This window comes from Artibeus jamaicensis, unplaced genomic scaffold (genome assembly GCF_021234435.1).
Source record: "Artibeus jamaicensis isolate MK-2021 breed Jamaican fruit bat unplaced genomic scaffold, CSHL_Jam_final scaffold_1964, whole genome shotgun sequence".
NCBI lineage: Eukaryota > Metazoa > Chordata > Mammalia > Chiroptera > Phyllostomidae > Artibeus > Artibeus jamaicensis.
The window spans coordinates 56060276-56079623 of NW_026522030.1; the positions used below are offsets into that span (position 1 = coordinate 56060276).

The window sequence follows — 19348 nt, forward strand, 5'->3', positions numbered from 1 at the left end:
GGGTAGGCACGCAGGCTGCCTTCTACCTAGTAGCCGAAGGATGCTGGCCAAGGCCAGCAGGAAAACATGATTTTCCTGGGGTTTGCTGCCTGGGTCCTTTCCCATTTGTATTTTTTTCCTCTGGTCCAAGTTCAGGGCTACAATTCCTGCTCATTCCACTCAGAAAGTTGGCAGCTCGATCAATGATTTCCTGTGCCTTGATGATAAATGATTTTCCTCTAAGAGGTACATTTGTGTTTTGAAGGTTTCAATGCACTTTGCTTTTTTTATAATGGAATGTCATTCAAATTAGTTTCCTAACTGTGACCTGTCCCAGGGCTCTTGGCCAAAGTAAATTGTGCTCGTAACAGAAACTCCGGGAAAATCACGAGTTCTTATGTTTCAGTCATAGATGAGGCCTTAGAGATCATCTAGTTCAGCCTTTCAGCTTATGAGTAAGGAAACGGAGTCCCAGGGAGAGGAGATGGAGCGTGTGCAGGATCACGTCGCCGTTTCTGGCTCTTCCTGCTGAAAGCACCCCCCCTGAAGAGTGGAGGGACAGTATCAGTTACTTTCCAAGATTTGCCAGGCCAGAAACTTGTCAACACAGAATTGCAATGCACACTAGCCTGCAGATTGTCAGTAAATATAGACACTGTTAGAATGTGTTAAGACTGACTTCTGCATGCTAGTAACGGGGCATTTTTTTGAAACTATGAAGCTTGTAGAACATGGGCTGATAAACTGTTCTGTGGTCCAAACCGGCCCACTGCCTGTCCTTGCACATCAAGTGTTGACGGTGCGAAGCCATGCCCATTCCCTTGCTCACTGCCTGCAGTGGCAGAGTTAAGTAACTGTGGCAGAGACCTGTGACCTGCAAGCCCCAACATTTTAACTATCTGACCTCTTACAGAAGATGTTTGCCAAATCCTGCTGTAAAACAGGTGAAAAGGATGCAGAGAAGTCACACTCAGAAAACAGGTAGTAAAACAGGTGAAAAGGATACAGAGAAGTCACACTCAGAGAACAGGTATCCATATCTCACCCTTAGGGACTTAAGTTGATTCTAATTTTATTGTTCTCGTGGCTAAATACTTAGAAAATGTCAGATTATTTCCTAAAGACAAATTCCCAGAAGTGGGATTATTGGGCCAGTGAGTGTGAGTGGTTTTAGACTTTCACTCACACTCATTGTGTGCATTTAGTGTGCAATTTCTTTTCCGCTTCCATTCCCGCCAGCAGGGCCTGCAGCTTGTCCACGTTCCACAGGGGAGGCCTCCTTCGCTAATGGATTTGGCTTGCTTTCACCACTGCAGGGGCAGGTTCAAGGCTGTGGTCTGCGCCCTCTCTGCAGTTACAACGTGTCTGGCGTTTGTCAAGCCCGCCATCAACAACATCTCTCTGATGACACTGGGGGTTCCTTGCACTGTGCTGCTCATCGCAGAGCTAAAGAGGTGGGTGTGGTTCTTCCTGCCTGCCCATCTGGGCGTCCCTGGGACAGGCGCAGCAGCTTCGGGTGCCTTTACTACCCCCGAGTGTGGAGGAGGCGTTTGACTCTTCATGAAGAGATAGTTCCTGACTGTTGCCTTGAAAGCAGGTTTGATCTCATTTTCAGAAAGAGGGGAACAGTTGTCTCATGGGTGCAATACCTCGTGAGGGTCCAAAGCTAGCTTAGCAGGAACAGGTCAAGGACCTGGCATGGCCCTAGACCAAGCAGCTTAGAGTGAAACCTGTAGAAAAAAGAATAGATTCGTTCACAGGTCAAGAATAAGGAGAAAAGTCCTAAAGAGGCTGTTGCCACAGAAGGATAAAGGAATGAGCTTCTATGTACAAGGTAACATCGACTTCTGGTGTAATACTGTTGACTTTGCTGCTTTCTCTGAGACCTAGTTTCTTATTTCCAACCTGTCAGGTAAAGCCTTTGATATTCGTGTAAGCATTTTGCTTTGGAAAGTTGTATACTCAGAATTCAGAGTTGATATCCAGAAACATTTTAGCTTAGCTCTAAGATTTTACTCATTTATTTCTAGAGATGGGGAAGGGAGGGAGAAACAGAGGGAGAGAAACATCAATGTGTGGTTGCCTCTCATGTGCCCCCTGCTGGGGACCTGGCCTGCAACCCAGGCATGTGCCCTGACTAGGAATTGAACTGGTGACCCTTTGGTTCACAGGCCAGCACTCAATCCACTGAGCTACACTAGCAAGGGCTCACTTAGCTCTTGTGTATACGTGACTATATTCTTTTAGCCCCAACTAATAGATATCTGACTATGGCCCTTATTTGAATACTCTTTGAAAATGCTTGTGTGTGTGTGCCCAGTTTTGTGTATGTGTGCATGATTCTCTCATTGTTATGGGTATGGGGTGTCTTAGCTGAAGTCTTGTATGTAGCCACCTTTGTGAAAGTTGCTCTGTGTGATATGTTAAGCCAGCTTTCTCTCAGTCTTCATTTTGACAGGAGACATTTCTTTCCATTGCTCTGCCTCTGGGGACTGCTTTGGTTGTCAGCAGTATCAGGCAGGGTTGGAGGTGGTGGAAGAGGCATTAAAGCATGCTGGCTGGCTGCGGAAGGGTGCTGTCAGGTCTCGTCTTGTTGGCTTCTTGGAGAAGCCTTCAAGGACTGGGGCATTAGAAGTCCCCTTTCAGAACCCTAACAGATCTTGAAGCTCCTTGGAAAACAGACCATTAAATAGCTGATAAAGACATCTGAAAAGGATTTGTAAGAGTTGCTCCAGTCGTGCTGGCTTCTATTAGGCCTGAAGCGAGTAGGCTGTTCTGGACCTAGTTATGTTTCTTGAGAATTCACTGCAGTCTAATTTCATTTTAACTTGAGTCTAATAATGTTTTATCCTATAATTTTTTAAAAAGATTTTATTTCTTTATCTTTAGAGGGGAAGGGAAGGCGAGAGGGAGAGAAATATCAATGTATGGTTGCCTCTCGTGAGTCCCCTAATGGGAACTGGCCTGCAACCCAGGCATGTGCCCTGACTGGGAACCGAACCATGATTGCTTGGTTCCCAGGCCCGCGCTCAATTTATCCTATAATTTTATTAAAGAAATTTTATTAAGGAAATGTAAAATATTTTTAATTCGTTATACATAAACAAGAGCAAATGGAGAAAGACAGGTGGTTATGGCACTTATAGTTTAAATAAATTATTTATTTAAAGTTTAAGTAAATTCTGTTTCACAATTGTGATCTTTCAGCAGGGAGACATATTTTCCTTTAATAGTCGAATCTTTGTAGGTACTTATAAAGGACCTAATTTCTGTTCCATGCTTAAAATCTTTGTCCCTGAAGAGCAGTCCCTGCGCCAGGTCATTGGCCGTCACTGTGGCATTAGCCAATGCAGCATCATGGGCAGAATACCTTCTTCCATCCAGGGTCAGTCTTTCTACCTGTTGATGATTCCCTCCATTCTCCTGTATCTTCCTTGCTTCTGTAAATTGTCTACTGTGTCATCCCTCCCTCTCGGAAGGGTCCTTCCCATTAGCCTTTAGAAAGGTTGGACCCTTTCCTGTCTTCTGTAACCCTCCACCCGGGCTCAGTCCATGTCCGTCTCCAGCCACCACCTTTTCTGTCTCTTGTATGTCACAGCCAAGCTTCTTTTAAAGCTGTTTCCATCTCTTTTACTCTTAACCTAATCCCGTCTGGCTTGTGCCCCCACTTCAGTACCCATGCCCTCTTGGTTGTACGTTCAATGACAATTTTTCAGCCTCCTGGGTCTTCTGTGTTGTTCTCCTAACTATTTGCACAATTCACCCCTGCCCCCCACCCTTCAGATGTTCTTTCCTGTGGCTGCCAGGACACCACACCCTCCTGGGCTCTAACTCTGCCAGCTTCATTTCAGTCTCTTGTGTAAGCTCCTTCTCCACACACCCGTGCATGTACGGATCTCTTTAGGTGCAAGCTCACCTCTGCTTTGCCCCCTCTATAGTTGCCAAATATCTCATCTACTCCCATGGCTTTAATTACCAAGTGACCCCCAGATTTATGTCTTCAACCTGGTCCTTCCCTCTGCCTCCACCATTATGCACTTAGCTGCCGACCTGGCCTCTCCAAGTCCTTGTGCCACAGGTATCTCAATTCACCTGGTCAGAAACCAGATTCCTGTTCTACCTTTTCCTCTTCTGGTTCTCTTAATATTTTCAGACATAGTAAATTGAGCTCCATTTACCTAGTTAATGCTAAACTAGCCAGAAGCTAGTGGTTCAAGCTGGAAGCCTGGCTTGCTGTTCCTTCCCTGAATAACCCCCTGGCTCACAGTAATTTTTCTATTAGTTGACATTGCAGTTTCAATAAAGTTCAAACTCCTCAACATGGACCCTGCCTGCTGATCTCCCCCACACAAAGCTCCCCCTTATATTCTCTCCTCCACCCACCCTGACCTCCCGTGGCCTCAAGGTGGTCTTGCTCCTCCAGGCCCAGGCCCGAGGTTGTGCTGTCCCTTCTTTCTAACTCTTCCGCTTCATTCACTTCTGCTCATCCTTTGGGTTGGGGCTCAGCTGTGTGTATGCTGTCATAGCAACCCACACTTCTTCTTTATGGCACTCATCCTGGTTGTAATTTAAATAGTATTTGTGCTGTTTTTTCGTTCCATATCTGACGTGTCTGCTCCACACAGACTCCACGGGGACAGGGACGGAGGCCCCGTGTTCAGTGCTGAGCCCGTTCCCACCCCAGCTGCCGCAGGAAAGAGAAAGTGGCTGTTGGCCGTTCTGAGAAAATCCCCAGCCCCCAGGAGGCCCCTTCGCTCTTTACATTTTCTTCCAGGTTCTTCTCTGCTTCTCATCAGCCGCGAGGTGTCATATGTCAGCGACATGTTTCTCACTGATCTTCCTTCTGCTCAGGGAAGCAGGCCTGGGACCGTTGTTCTGCTTTCTCTTTCTCATTAGCCTCGTTCCTAGAGCTCGTTTGTAGTCTTCTCATATTTTTATTGACCTTTCTGAGCCTTCTCTCAGACCACGAGGGAATAAAATTTATTATGACTTGGGGTCATGATCTGGCATTTACTGAATTGTGTGGTGTTATTACATTTCCAAGTGACTCAGCTACATCAAAAATATTTTAAGGTAGACTTTTAAAAAATATTTATTTTTAGAGAAAGAGGGAAAGGGAGGGAGAAAGAGAGGGAGAGAAGAAAATCAATGTGTGGTTGCCTGTCCTGTGCCCCTCACTGGAGACCTGGCTCACAACCCAGCCATGTGCCCTGACTAGGAACCAAACTGGTGACCCTTTGGTTCACAGGCCTGCATTCAAACCACTGAGCCACACCAGCTGGGGCTAAAATAGACTTCTTTTTTTCTGATTATAGGAATGAGTTGATTATTAAGGAAAACTTTAAGAATGCAACAGAGGGTCAAGAAGAGAAGGAATGGTAGAGATACTCTCAGAGTTTTTTATCCCAACTTAGGGTCTTGCTTTTGATCTGCGTTTCTACTTAACCTCACATTGACATTTTGATGCAAGCCCCAGTAAGTGGGAATAAAACCCAACTGAGGTCAAGTTTGGGTGAGCCCCACCTGCAAATAAGCCTGGTCAGCGGCACATAGCAAGGTCTGCCCATTTGCAAACAGAGGAAGGGTCAGCCCCAGGCTGCCCTGCGATCCTGACTGCAGTGCTTTCCCTCCCCATCACAGGTGTCCGTCCAGCCCAGCCCCCATGGGACTGGTCACCCCGTGTGACACTCCACCCCTTTCTTGTCATCCAAAACACAACTGCATCTCCAGCTCTCTGTATGGGTGTGTTCCTTAAGCCAAACTTTCTGGGTTTATTGAAACCAAGTGCACATAGATCCTCTTGTTTCAGACTAATTGCCAATGTATTTGTTGATATTTGCATCTTTTCATTTCATCTTTTAAAATGGCAAGGCTAGAGGCCTGTTTATTTTGCTTTTTAGATTACAAAATAAATTGTGTATACATTTGACCTGAGCTTCTGAAAGCATGGAATGACTTTTTTCTTAGAGGACTGGGACAATAGGTTTTGGACACGGGGAAGGTTTGGAGTTTATTATGAACATGTTCAATTTAGATCTATATTAGACATCAGGTGGACATGTCAAGAAGGTAGTTGGGTGTACAAGTCTGGAGTCAGGGAGAGGCCTGGGAGAGAGGTATGGTTTTGTGAGTCACCTGTGTACATGTGGGATTTGCATCCATGAGCTGGTGGAGTGACGGTTTGCTGGGTGGGAGTTCCAGTGCTGAGGGGCTGGGGAGATATGAGGAACCAGACAAGCAGCCTGTGAAGCAGGCGGAAACCAGGGCTCATGGCGAGTTTCTCTCTGGATCCTGTGCAGGTGTGACAACGTGCGTGTCATTAAGCTGGGTCTCTTCTCGGGCCTCTGGTGGACCCTTGCCCTCTTCTGCTGGATCAGTGACCGAGCCTTCTGTGAGCTGCTGTCGTCCTTCCACTTTCCCTACCTGCACTGCGTGTGGTAAGCCCCTGCTAGTGGGGGGAGTTGGCTGCAGGACAGGGGTCTGCACTTTCCTCAGGCTCTGCTCTCCCTTCAGAGTGCACAGGTGTGCCCAGCGGACAGAGCAGAGCCCCAGAAACCCTCTCTCCTCACAGAGACTGTCAGACTTTTCCCAAGCAACAGAAACTACTGTCAGGAGCAGAATGGGCTCCAGGGAGCTGGCTCAGCCAGGACAAAAAGAGTGAATTGTTTATGCTTCAAGTCCGGTCTCTGACCTCTAGCTCTATTATTAAAGCATAATGGAGCTTGAAAACCGAATCTGTCACTTGAGCTCCGGCTAGATCTCTAGGGTGAGGGGGGTGGGGGAGTCTTGAACAGATGTGGGGACAAGGACGGGGACGTCCAACCAGGAACCGTGACTAGGTAAATATGACCTCTTTGAAGATATAGTACATTTTTGTCAACCCAAGTTCCCTTTTGGGTTTGAATGACCAGGTGAAAGCATGGGCCTCCCAGGTCGCCTAGGGACAGCCTCACCCATTCACCTCACAGGTGGAGACCGAGGCCCAGAGAAGTAAAGTGAATTGTTCACGACACCAGCTGGTTTTATAAAACCAGCCTAGGAGTTCGATAAGAGGGAACTGGAACATCTACACCAGGAATGCTTAGGATACACTGTTAGGTAAAACAGAAGCAGGTTATAAAGTATGGAGTCCTACATATTCAGAAAGCTGAGGGGGAAATTGAGTGGCTTCCTTCCTTGGAATCAATTCAGCTCAAAACTCAAGAATCAACTTTCCCTGCTGTCCTCCAGGACTACCAATTGCAAACAATAACAAGGACCAAGAGAAATATGTTTGGAATGTCCCTTGCAAACTGAGAGCATCCAGGAAGGAATTCTATTAGTAAAGAATTGGAAAAACTTTGTCAGATGTAGATCCAGGTGAAGCTTGACTTGTATATAAGATGCCTAAAACTGTATGGCTTGAAGGAATCTGCTTACATTTCCTTGAACACGTGAACTTGTATATACCCACCATGAGACCCAATCTGCTCTCAGTTTAAGACTTGGGGACTTCCATTATTGTATGTTAATTAGAATTGAAAAAAAAACCCAAATTTTTTAAAGGCTTGGGAACTTCCAGAACTCTTTACAAAAGGCAGAATAAATAAAAACAGCTCAAATTGCAATTCCAGCCTTCGAGTCCATTGCCTGGTATTTCTTAGGTTCAACCTTAACTCACACTAGCGAATTTATACACACTTTATATATTTGTTGAACTATAATTTACAAATAATAATATGCACAGATTTAAGTGTAAATGTTGATGAACTTTGATATTTGATTTTTAAAATTACTTTGTTGTTGTTTAATTACAGTTGTCTGCATTTCCTCCCCACCACTCCCCCCACCCCCTCCAAACCCGCCTCCCTCCCTTGCTTCCACCCGCCCCCTTGGTTTTGTCCATGTGTCCTTTACAGTAGTTCCTGAAAACCCTTCTCTCCACTGCCCCCTCCCCACTCCCCTCTGGCTATTGTTAGATTGTTCTTGATTTCAATGTCTCTGGTTATATCTTGATTGCATTTTTCTTTTGTTGATTATTGAACTTTGATATTTGTATCCACCTGTGTTAAATGGCTTCATTCAAGATACAGTACATTTTTGTCAACCTGAGTTCCCTCGTCACACCTGATTTAAGTAAAATTCAAAGATTAGACTGTAATAACTTTGGTTTAAACAATTTGTTTCTAAGTTATTGTACTTTCTGCTTTGATTTTCAAAATCGAACCATTGTTTTGTCCCAGTTATAGAATGGCATATTTGTTTTTTAAATAATAAGTTTAAACAACCCAGAAATACAGGGAGAGAGAAGCTTGCTTAATTCCATATACCAAAGAGGGATAACAGTTGTTCACAGCCTGAGGTATATCCTTCCTGATTTTTACATATGTGTGTATATATATTTTTCTCTAATTCTGCTTTTTAAAAAGAAAAATAGCATTCTATTCCTGATGCACGCTGGTCCTTTTTCCTTTTTTAAACCAAACACTAGGTCATGGACAACTTTCCTTACCAATGCCTGTATATTATCTTCATTTTTGTGTCCCATTAATACTTCATAGCCTGGGTGCTTTATAATTCCATCCTCTTACCTCCTATTTTAAATCCTCGGGCCTCAGTCTTGGTTGAATCCCAAAGATGGTTGCCCTTTGGTCCTGTTATGAAGCCGGAATAATTTAGAACATTCTAAAACAGGCCCTGTTTGCTCCAGATGTTCATTCTCCTCTACTTCGGGGGTCCTCGGCCGCCTTCACCCCGCCCTCCCGGGAAGAGTCCCTCGGAGCCGGAGAGGTGGGTGGGGTCAGAGGGGGGACCTGCGCGCTCTCACCTCCGCTCTCTTCGCAGGCACATCCTCATCTGCCTGGCCGCCTACCTGGGCTGCGTGTGCTTCGCTTACTTTGATGCTGCTTCCGAGATCCCCGAGCAAGGTCCGGTCATCAGGTTCTGGCCCAGCGAGAAGTGGGCCTTCATCGGCGTCCCCTATGTATCCCTGCTCTGCGCCACCAAGAAATCCGCAGTCAAGATCACGTGACGGAAAGGCGGCTTCTCTGCTCAGGGGTTCTGGTCCCCGGGCTTCCTGCCGGCAGAGACAGCCCTGGGTTCTCAGAGTTGGGGGTGGGTCTTTTTTTTTTTTTTTTTTTTTTTTTAAATTTAGTTCCCTTGGCTTGTACTAGCTGTCTATTACCTGGACTCCACTGTCCCCGAGGTTGGCAAGTAGACGGCTGAGGGCATTGGGTGCATCTCGGCAACGTGACTTTTAGAGGCAGTGGCTTGTTGGCTGTGTCCTTTGTGGCGATGGGGGACTCGGTGCTGCGTAGACCCTCGCTTCCTGGGGAGTTTGCCAGCTCCAGATCCCACCGCCCCTGCGGACAACAGTCCTGTGACAGATGACACCCTCCGACTGTCTGATGGGAGATGCCGGATTTTCATTTGGGAAACCCATCTGAAAACAAAAACCAGACAGATGAAACGCGCACAAGACTCGTGGCTACGGAAGCTGGTTATGCACGTGCAGCTCCCAATCACCCAGGTCTGACGCGGCTTTTGTAACCTTTCACTTCTACCTCTGCTGAGAGATGGAGATTCGACCTCGGAGGAGGGTCAAGCTAGCGAGAAAACCCCTCTACGCCAAAAAACTACTCTCTACTTTAAGCCACTCTAGAAGATGACAAAGTTTTTAAATGTTGACCTTGAATGCCCTCCACCCCCACCCAGTAGCCTCAGATGCACAGGGAATAGCTGCGGTCCCTACACAGACGCCCCTTCTCTCCTCCCCTTGACCTCTGTAACAGGCCAGAGGGCTCGTGGCAGTCGTGATGTCGGAGGGGTCCTGGCTCAAAATCTGGGACAAACACGGAGTTTTGGAACCTGTGCTCATTGGAACCCTCTTGTATGCTGTCTGGAAATTATGCTCAAGAATCTCCCCCATTCCTTCCCTAATTTTTGCTGTGGGAATTACACTCCATCCTCTCACAGCGTGAGGTGCTTCCTGCAGTTTCTCGGACCATTTGGTCGCTCTTCTTAAGTGCTGGCAGTAACGACACACTGGCTGCTGGGACCTTGGCGGGTGCAGCAGGGCGCGTCTGTTGCCTTCGGAGTTTTTCTCACCTACGTTGACACTGGCTGCAGTTCAATCTGCTCTTCACTGGGATGGAGGGAAGGTTTGAGGTGGGAATGCAGGACCTCAGGGATACTCGCGGTAACTCAGGCACTTCCAGCTTTGCAATGTCCCGCCGGGAGAAAGGGCAGGCCAGACGGGAGAAAGGGCAGGCCAGACGTCCTTCTGGTGCGGACGGGAAGCACGCCACTCTCGTCTCTGAGAGGGGGGCAGCAGCGGTTTTCGGCATCTTCAGGAACTCTTACTCTGGCCAGAATTTGCACAGGATCTGAGGTGAAAAGCCCATTAAAGAACTGGTTTCGGAGTTTCAGAGTGAATGACTTTATCCTATTTCTGTGGTTTTCAAATTATTTTAGCAGCAGAAACCTGTTTGCAGTAAGACATCTTTATGGAACCCTAATGTATGAAATAGGTTGTATTTTATTAGCTTAAATTTCTTTTAAGGTTAAACTTATAGCATTTCCTTAATTATGTATCAGGCAGTGACATGCAAGTGAACAATTTGGTGTTTTTCCAGGTAGAAACATTCGGTATTGAATGAGTGTGCCTGTTGCTATATTATAGTGTAAAAATATTTTTTAAATGATATTTGAATGAAATGTTTCAGGAACCTCTAATATACCTCCTCGAGACCTAGGTGGTTCATGAAACAGAAATTGAAAACTGCTGAGTCCTTTGGGTTTCAGGTCTAGAATTTTTACAAGGGGAACATCAGATCGTCCTCTCTTCAGGCTGATTTGGCAGGTATGGATTCTGGTTTCATTCATTCTGCAGAATAAAATGCTCTCGATTAGGGGTTTGATGTATGTTAAGTCCAGCGGCCTTCGTGTGGAAGTGTAGATAAGGAGAAGTGGAGAGGAGAGATGTTATCTGTGTATTTCGGGTTTACCTTCTGTCTCAAGGGTTCTCAGCTAGGGCAGCATTGTCCTCACGGTCTAGGATGGCCCATTTCCCACGGTCAGATGCAGGGCTGGTTCCCTGGGGAACACTACCTTCCATCCCAAGTCTTTGGCCTTCTGGAAGTTTCTGAGTGTCCTTCGGAAATAGGGATAAAATGTGACTGCTGGAAGTAAGGAAGTGTGTGCCCTGTCTCTCTGGGCTATTCCCATCTCTACCACGAATGGCTGAGTTCACGTGTCAGAAGGGATGCTTCTGACGTGAAGAACACAGTGTCCTACTAGAAACTGGTTTTAATGAGATGAGGCCTGAGAAAGGAGTGTGGAATGGGGTATGATGCGAAGGACAAATCATAATTCTTTTGAACAGCAATCACTATAGCTTGCCAGTGTGGGATGGTGGTAAGTCACGAGAGCAGAGTACACTGATCTTGTTTTAAGTTAGGTTTATGGCATCATTCATATTTATAGTTTTATATATATTTATAATCTTTTATAGCACTACATGCTGTTTTGAAGAAAATTGGGATACTATAAAAAAGCTGAAGTAATCTATTTCTATAGCTCAAACACAGTCATTGGTAATATTTTGGTATATTTCCTTCTTGTCTTTTTTTTCCTGTTACAGTTGTAAATGTCTTTTAGAGCTGACAGTTTACCCTGTAGTTTGGAAGGCAAATGCCAGCTGCGTATTTCTCACGAGGAGCAGGGTTTGAAGTCCACTAGAGTTACCGACACACTTGAGAACTCATCACTGGATTCGGACTGACTACTGAGTCTCCCCTGGCCATCTAGCCTGCTGTGAACGGGCGCTCAGAAATAGTGGGCTGAATTCTACTTTGTGATATGCTCCTGCGCTTAGACTGACAAAGAATAGGAAATATTTGTTAAATGTATACCTCTACAGGGTTTGGTGTCCTCTGATTTAAAATAAGTGAAGGGCCCATTTCATTAATGTGCAATCAAGAATCCCGCCCCCACCTCCCAACCGTTGAGGCAGGGAAGAGGAGATTTGACCTTGGCAGTTAGGTCACCACCGTCGCTCAGCATGGCTGTCGGATTTTTGTTCTGGTTAGAATTTGCCCAAAATCAATATCCAGAAGGAACTGGAATTAGTATAGTGAAAAACAATGTTACCAAGGGATGAAGTCAATGATTCTTGTTTAATACTATTCAATTGATTGTTGATTTTCAAAAAAAGAAATCTTTGCTCCTCTTTATGAGTGTGGTATCATTATAAAACGTACTTCAGTGAACATATTTAAGATAATTGGGGTGCAGATATCTGAATCTCTTGGTAACAAGCTCCATCTGGGGGAACTCTGAGCCTGTCCCTCTGAAGAGCACCTAAAACATTACTACAAATCACAGAGGTTCTGCGGGGACCAAGTCTGATGGTGTCAGACATGCTTTGTGAAAACACCATCCCCTGTTCTGTGCATTGGGTTTCTTGGGTGTGTAAAAGCCTCTCCCACCGCTCAGCGTGCTTGTATGAGCCAGCACTGGCTTGGAGGCTCCGGGACTGGGATTGCACCCTCCCTGGCCCTTCCGCAATATTAGGCACCGCAGGGAAGGGCCGAAGCTTGCCGAGCCAGAGCCCTCTCGGAGCTCCTGAAGGGACTGGGAACCTTTTACAGCCATCTCCTTGCTGCCAGCCCAGCTGGACGAAGGGAAGCCTCGGGCCAGGTTGCCATCCTCTATGGATTTTATAGATTTTATAGACATTATTCTTCTACAGACTTTGTTTTTAACGTCCCCTACTCTAAGGACTAATTGTTTGAATTATATCTTTCTCTATACAATAAACCAGATTTAAGAGTATTTTATAGCCACCAATATACAATGATAGCAAATAGAGTATTTTCTGATTGATGCCTTCTTCTGCACGCCACGCGGGGGGTGATGTGTCACGGTGGTGTGCCTGCCGGCTGTGGCCGCATTTGACCTCCGTTGTTTTGGGAGTAATTTAAGGCCTTTTGAAATGGAGCTTTTGCACTTTATGCTCTTTCTGTGAACTATGACAGCTGTGTTTGATATTAAAGCCATAAAGGCATTTTCTGTGAATAAATACGTGTATGTTTGTGTTTATTTACACAATGATTTTTGAAATATCTGCGTAAAAAGGGCATTAAATGGGTCTCAGAGCAAAGTACATTTACCCAAACTCATTGATTAGTGAATCATTATTAAACATAGTTAAAATTAGTATAGTTGTTAGTTTCTGCTCAGAGCTATGTAATAAATACATCTGAACATTTCCAGTATGAGGTACCTAAAAGCAGATTAGTTTTATTAGAAGTTCTGTAATTAAGCTCCAGCCAGGTAACTCAGTCGGCTAGAGCATCGATACACAAAGGCTGCAGGTTCGATCCCCAGTTAGAGCACATACAAGAGTCAACCAATGAATGCATAAATAAGTGGAACAACAAATGGATGTTTCTCTGTCTTTCTCCCTTCCTCTCTCTCTACAATCAATCAATAAATGAACATTTTTTAAAAGATTCTGTATTTATATGGATATAAAATCTCAAATATAGAAAATAATTCATGCTGGATTTTAGGCAGTCTCTGGAAGGAGGCTCATAAGACATTTCGAAAGAGTAAGAGACTTTAGCAGGAAAATTCTGTACCTATTTTTTACAATTTCTGACAGTTTTTAAAAATTAAATCTTTCAAAGGCCATCATATTTTAGAGTAATAGGACCATTAGAGAAGGACACCAAACTATCATCATCTGTGTAACCACTGGTTTTTAAGACCTTTTTTCCTGGCAGAGTGAGGGGACAAGGCCTCGCCTCAGAGCCTTTTGACAGTCTGGTGGAGGCAGTGGACGTTCACCCTAGGAAAATGCCTGTCCTTACTGTCTTCTGGGCATTCAGATGACCCTAGAAGCCACCCTGGTTTAACACAAAACAAAACAAAAACCCTCCTGCGTGACAGTACACTACGCTGGGGTTCGAATCCCTGGTGGTGTTGAAACGTGTCCACACAGCTCGGCTTTCCCTCCGACCCGCGCTCCCCAGACCCCTTCTCTTGGGAAGACTCGACATTAGGAGGGGCCAGAACAGGGCAAACAGGGGCCGGGAACTGTGTTCCTGGAAAACTGGGAACAGTCACTCTCCTCACAGCCTGTTCCATGGTTTAGTCTCAGACACACAGTAAGATGGTACCTGGGCCTGGAATACCATTTTGTGTACTTTTGCATTGTTTAAATTTTCCATAATAAAAAAAGTTTTAAGTGTGGAATTTGGATTTTCATTCTTCATTCTCTCGGGGCCAGGGCTCAGCCTCCGCCGTCTGAAAGGGGCTGGCAGCCCCTCCCTCCAGGTGAACGAGTTACCTTCGTCTTCAGTGGGCACTTCAGTCTCTGACCACCTCCAGGCCTGGTGACACCCAGTTTCCCTGGGAAGTCTCTTTGGGTATAAACTTACAGAAAAGGAAATATCAACCTCATGTGAGGTGTTTTTTCTTTTTTAAAATTAATGATTTCTCATTAAAACAAGACTTCTGCTTTTACAATTGAGATCAGAAAACATAAACCTATTTTTAAAATGTAACGAATAGCAATGAAGTAGGTCGAATTTATTTTTGTACTTGGACTGGTGATGGGAAAGTGGCTGAAAGTAAGGCCAGGAGCGTGAAATGATAGAAAATGCACGATGGCATTAATGACGTCAGCTAGAGAGAGATGCACGTGAATAAAGAAAGCTGGAGCGGCTGCTCGGGACAGACTGGAGAGACTCCTGGAGTAATATTGCCATCTTATGGCCTTTATGGGTATTGCTACCAGCGACACGTGAAGCCCATCCCAATTGCTACAACTGTGCCTTATCCCAGAACTCAAATACAATTGTTTTAAAACTCCCACAAGTTATGCAACCTCTTTCTGGTCCCAAGTGTGTTCCCTTGGATTTTTTAAAAGCATCTCTATGCCTTTTTCTTCCTCTCTGTTTCTCCACCAACTCATTCTTCACCCTTCAGGTTTTTGATCTTAATAGATTTTTAAAAATCCACCAAATGCCATAAAACAAGTGTTTTCCTGCATATAAAACCATATAGATGTGCTCTAGAGGAGTTTTTTCTTAATCCACTGGAGTTAAATTTAACTTTTGGGATTAATAGTTTCATTTACACAAGTCAAATGCCAGTACAACCCCCAGGGTCTTTAAGGCTGAATACGGCTCGAATCAAGGCTTAGCAAATGCCTGCTTTGTGTTCCCTGCAGTACTAGCTGCAGAGGGCTCTGTGCTGCGCGTGGAGAGGGCGGAGACCACTAGCTCTGCTGAAATCCTTGCACAAGAATTAACAGTGCTGGGGAGGCAGGCATGGGGGAGTGGGAGGTTTGACCAGGGAGGGGTTAGGATTTGAGAATTCTGGGCTTTAACCGATGGCCCATGAAGAACATTTAATATGTAGTTTCAGCTGGCGAAAGAATTGGTATTCTCCCCCAGAGTATTATTATTTTTAAAAAACAAACCTTATTTGGGAGCCCATCACATTAGTTACCTTTCACATAAATTGTCCTATTTACTCTTCGCAACTACTTTGTGAGGCAATGATTATTGTGATTTTTGTTTTGAAGGATAGAACTGAGGCTGACCCCAGATATTAAGTGGAGAATCAGAATTTGAGCCTATTGCTTGATTTTTTATTAATATCGTTATTTATTGTTGTTTTGTTTTGTTTTGAGAGAGAGTCAATTTGTCATCCCAGACCAGGAAAATAAGCCGCAACCTTGGCTTACTGAAACGACACTTTAATCACCTGAGCACCCAGCCAGGGCTGAACCCAGTACTTTCAACTCTTAAATTTAGTTCTACTTTCACAAAAGATTTAATCTTATTTTTAAAAAGATTTTGTTTATTTTTTAGAGAGGGGAAAGGAAAAAAGGAGAGAGGGAGAGAAACATCAATGTGTGGTTGCCTCTCAAGCGCCCCCTACTGGGGACCTGGCCTGCAACCCAGGCATATGCCCTAGACCTGGAATCAAAGTGGGGACTCTGATTCGCAGGCTGACACAACCGCTGAGCCACACCAGCCAGGGCAGATTTAATCTTATTTGTAAAATGGCAAAGGAGGTAAAGGTTTTCATATAGGTGGACACCAAACTGGGATGATCATGTTCAAAACGATCACATTAATACAAATGATTTAGGTGTAGAGTAGCAGTTGGTATATAGTAAATGCTCAATACGTGGCAGGCAATAATCAAGATAACCTACCACCCGACAGTCCCGGATGACAGTGTGTGGCTGCGCTGAGGAACCACACCCCATTCCCCGTCCCCTCCCATGTGATGGCAAATGTGTACATGGGGCTCTTCCTTCTTCTGGCTCCACAGTCAAGGCTATCTCTTTTTCTCTGGGGACAGACCTGCAGTCCAGCTCCTTCTGGGCCATCTCTGGATGTACAGTAGGCACCTCACGTTTGCCTTTACTTACATTTTTCTTAAAGTTGTGCACCTTCTCAGTAAGTAGGGCCGCTTTCAGGTGCCAGAGGAAATCCTCCCTGTCCTTGGTTGCCTGGATCTCACCTAATAGTAGGTCCTCTTAATTGGACTTCCCAACATCACAGGGCCATCAATTTCTCTCCATTCTATGAGGGCCCCACCGTCGCTTGTCACTCCCGCCTCTGCACTGCAGCGAGCAGGGCTCCCTAACTAGCAGGAGTCCCCTTCCAGGCCTTGTTCTTAAATTTTTAAGGTGTACCCCTAAAGTGTAAACATTTCAGTCCCCTCACAACCAGGCTCTGCCTCTGTGTGGTTCTGCCCCAAGTTTTAAATCCCTGCATTGAGGGTCTCCATCCCCGACTCAGAAGGGCCACCAGCAGCTGCCCAGAAATGATGGAAGCAATGCCGGGAGCAGAGCCAGAGGTGGAGGTGTTGGTGCGCATGCGTGAGCGTGTGTGAGTATGTGGTGTGTGTGTGTGAGAGAGAGAACATGCTCTCTTCAGTGTACCCTCACCCTGATCTATTTGCAGATTTCTTTTCCTCAAGAAAGAGTCTTCTTCGCCCTCACTTTGGGTGGGGGTTGGGGGAAGGTCCTTGTTTTGTGAGCACCTCTGTCCTTCGCTCTCAGGAATGTCTTCGCTGAGAGCAGGTTTCTCAGCCTTGGCACTATTAATATTCCAGGCTGGAGGAGTCTGTGTTGTGGGAGACTGTCCTGTAGACTGCAGGACATTCAGCAGGATTCCTGGCCCCAATACATCTGCCCAGGTGCAACAACCCAAAATGTCTGCACGCATTTTCAAATGTGCCCTGAGAGGCACGACAGCCCCTGGTCAAGAGCCACTGATGTAGAGGTATTTCTCTGGCCAGGAGGCCTGAACAATTCCGGCTGTCCTTTTCCATGGCGTTTTGTGAGTTAGGTCTTGAGTCTTTTCCAGACACGTTGAATCGTAGTCCATGTAACCATTTCCCAGGAATTTCCACCCAAGGAGATTGGCAGTTTCCACAGCTTCCACTAGTTCAGTGAAAGCTCCCCACTAGGGCAATGGGTCTCAGGAGGCTGGACTCAGGGTGGGGGGAGCCTGGGGCCACCTCCGGAGAGGCCCAGGCTTCCTTTCCTCCAGTGGCCACAGGCTGCAGCCAGCTGAGCTGCTGCTGGCCTGGTCCAAGGCACCACGCTCGGCTCCCACAGCTTTACCAGGTAAAGGTAAAGGAGCTTCGTCCTCCACCTTATGGTAAAGCCAAAGGGACTGGAGAGACCTTCTAGGCCAACATTGCCCCTTTCCCTTTAAAAGGTGCTTAAGATGAGAACTCCGAGGCCCAGAGCCCTGAGGCACCCCTCCCCAGGTTAGGTAGCTTTGCTGAGTGGGAAGCAGGACCCACATCCACTTTCTCTGACTTGAGCCCAGGTTTTTTCCTGCTATTTGGGGAAATTCTCAAAGGGCTCCCTGTTAAATGCAATTGTCTGGGAAGACATACAGCTATGGGAGTGATTGCACAACAAATTAGCCCCGAAGTAAGTCGTGTATGACAAACACACACATTAACTATTTCTCGGTTTCTGTGGGTCAGGAATTTAGGGGCGGCTTGGCTGGGTGGTTCTGGTTTAGGGTCTCTCGTGAGTTTCAGTCAGATGACGCTGGGATTTCGAGTACGAGACCTTGTGGAGAATCTCTAGGCCTCAGTTTCCTCATTTGTAAGATGGAGATAGTAGGTGCTACTTCATAGGGCTGTTATTAAGATTAATTAAGTAATTATTGAGTGGCAGGGACTGCCAATTGCCTACCCCCAAATAATTTCTCCTTCTGTCTTTTTAATAGAAGTTCTCATTTTCAGCCGTGAAAACGGCTGTCTGAAATGAAAGTCTGAGTTTTCCTTCCTTTTTTCCAGTCAGTTCTGCCTGAGGTAATAACATTTTGGGGGAAGCTTTCTGGGATGGCCAATGTTATGTGTCAACTTGACTGGGTGGCAAGGGATCACCGATGGCCGGTAGAACCGTACTTCTGGGTGTCTGGGAGGAGCCACAGGAATAAATTAGCATTTGAACCAGCCGGCTAAGTAAAGAAGATAAACCAGGTTGCTGTGGGTGGGCCTCACCCAACCCCTTAAGGGCCTGAACAGAACAAAAGGCAGAGGAAGGGCAGATTTGCTCTTTGCCTGAGCGGGGACATCTGGACATCTGGACGTCCACCTTCTCTTGCACTGGGACGATGGTGCTCCTGGTAGTCCGGTTTTTGTGTTTGGTCCTGGTTCTCAGACTGGAACTAAACCACCGGTTTTCCTGGGCTTGCAGTTTGTTCATATGAGCCAATCCCTTGTAATAAATCATGTTATCTATCTATCTATCTATCTATCTATCTATCTATCTATCTATCTATCTATCATCTAAACAGGGTGCAGCCAAGAGGGGAGCTCCAAATAGGGATTTGGAATGGGGTCCAGAATTCAAGGTGTCCAGAAAATATTAGAAAAATATATAAGATGTCCTTCCCGCTACAGGTGTGAGTTGGGGGAAGGGACACATGGAGCAGGGCCATCGAGAGCTGTTTTGTACAGCAACGACTTTGCAGCTAACCTCTGGCAGGGTCATTTAATATATCTCTAACCTTTAACTGGTTGCATAGATGTGTTAACTAGCTGTGGCCATGCTTTGAGCCAGGGGAATGAAAATGACTTCCACCCAAGTCTTAACTGGGAGGTAACTCCTCCTGGTTACAGTGCCTGGATGAGAGCTTGGAGAAGATTGGCTCCACGCCATGGGGCCGCCTGCCCAGACTCACAATGGCAGCCCAGTAAAGCTGGAAGGATGTGGAAATGCTGGCAGGTGTAAGCAGTGTGAGGAGTCGGAAATGGGGCTGCAGAGGAAGATTGGCACAGGGGGTTTAAACCGAGACATGGCAGCCATTGTGAGGAGAACTACACGCTTTTGGCA

The 19348-nt window shown here is 45.8% G+C and overlaps 1 protein-coding gene across 1 annotated transcript in view; it reads left to right on the top strand.

Annotated features, from left to right (window-relative positions):
* The window catches only part of ACER2 (alkaline ceramidase 2), a 32761-nt gene extending 19722 nt beyond the window's left edge, over positions 1-13039 (top strand). The window contains exons 4-6 of the mRNA XM_037132353.2: positions 1296-1433; positions 6279-6416; positions 8803-13039. Of these exons, the coding sequence (XP_036988248.1) occupies positions 1296-1433; positions 6279-6416; positions 8803-8989 (463 nt within the window). The 3' untranslated portion in view covers positions 8990-13039. The remainder of the gene's footprint in view (positions 1-1295; positions 1434-6278; positions 6417-8802) is intronic.
* The last annotated feature ends 6309 nt before the right edge of the window (positions 13040-19348 follow it).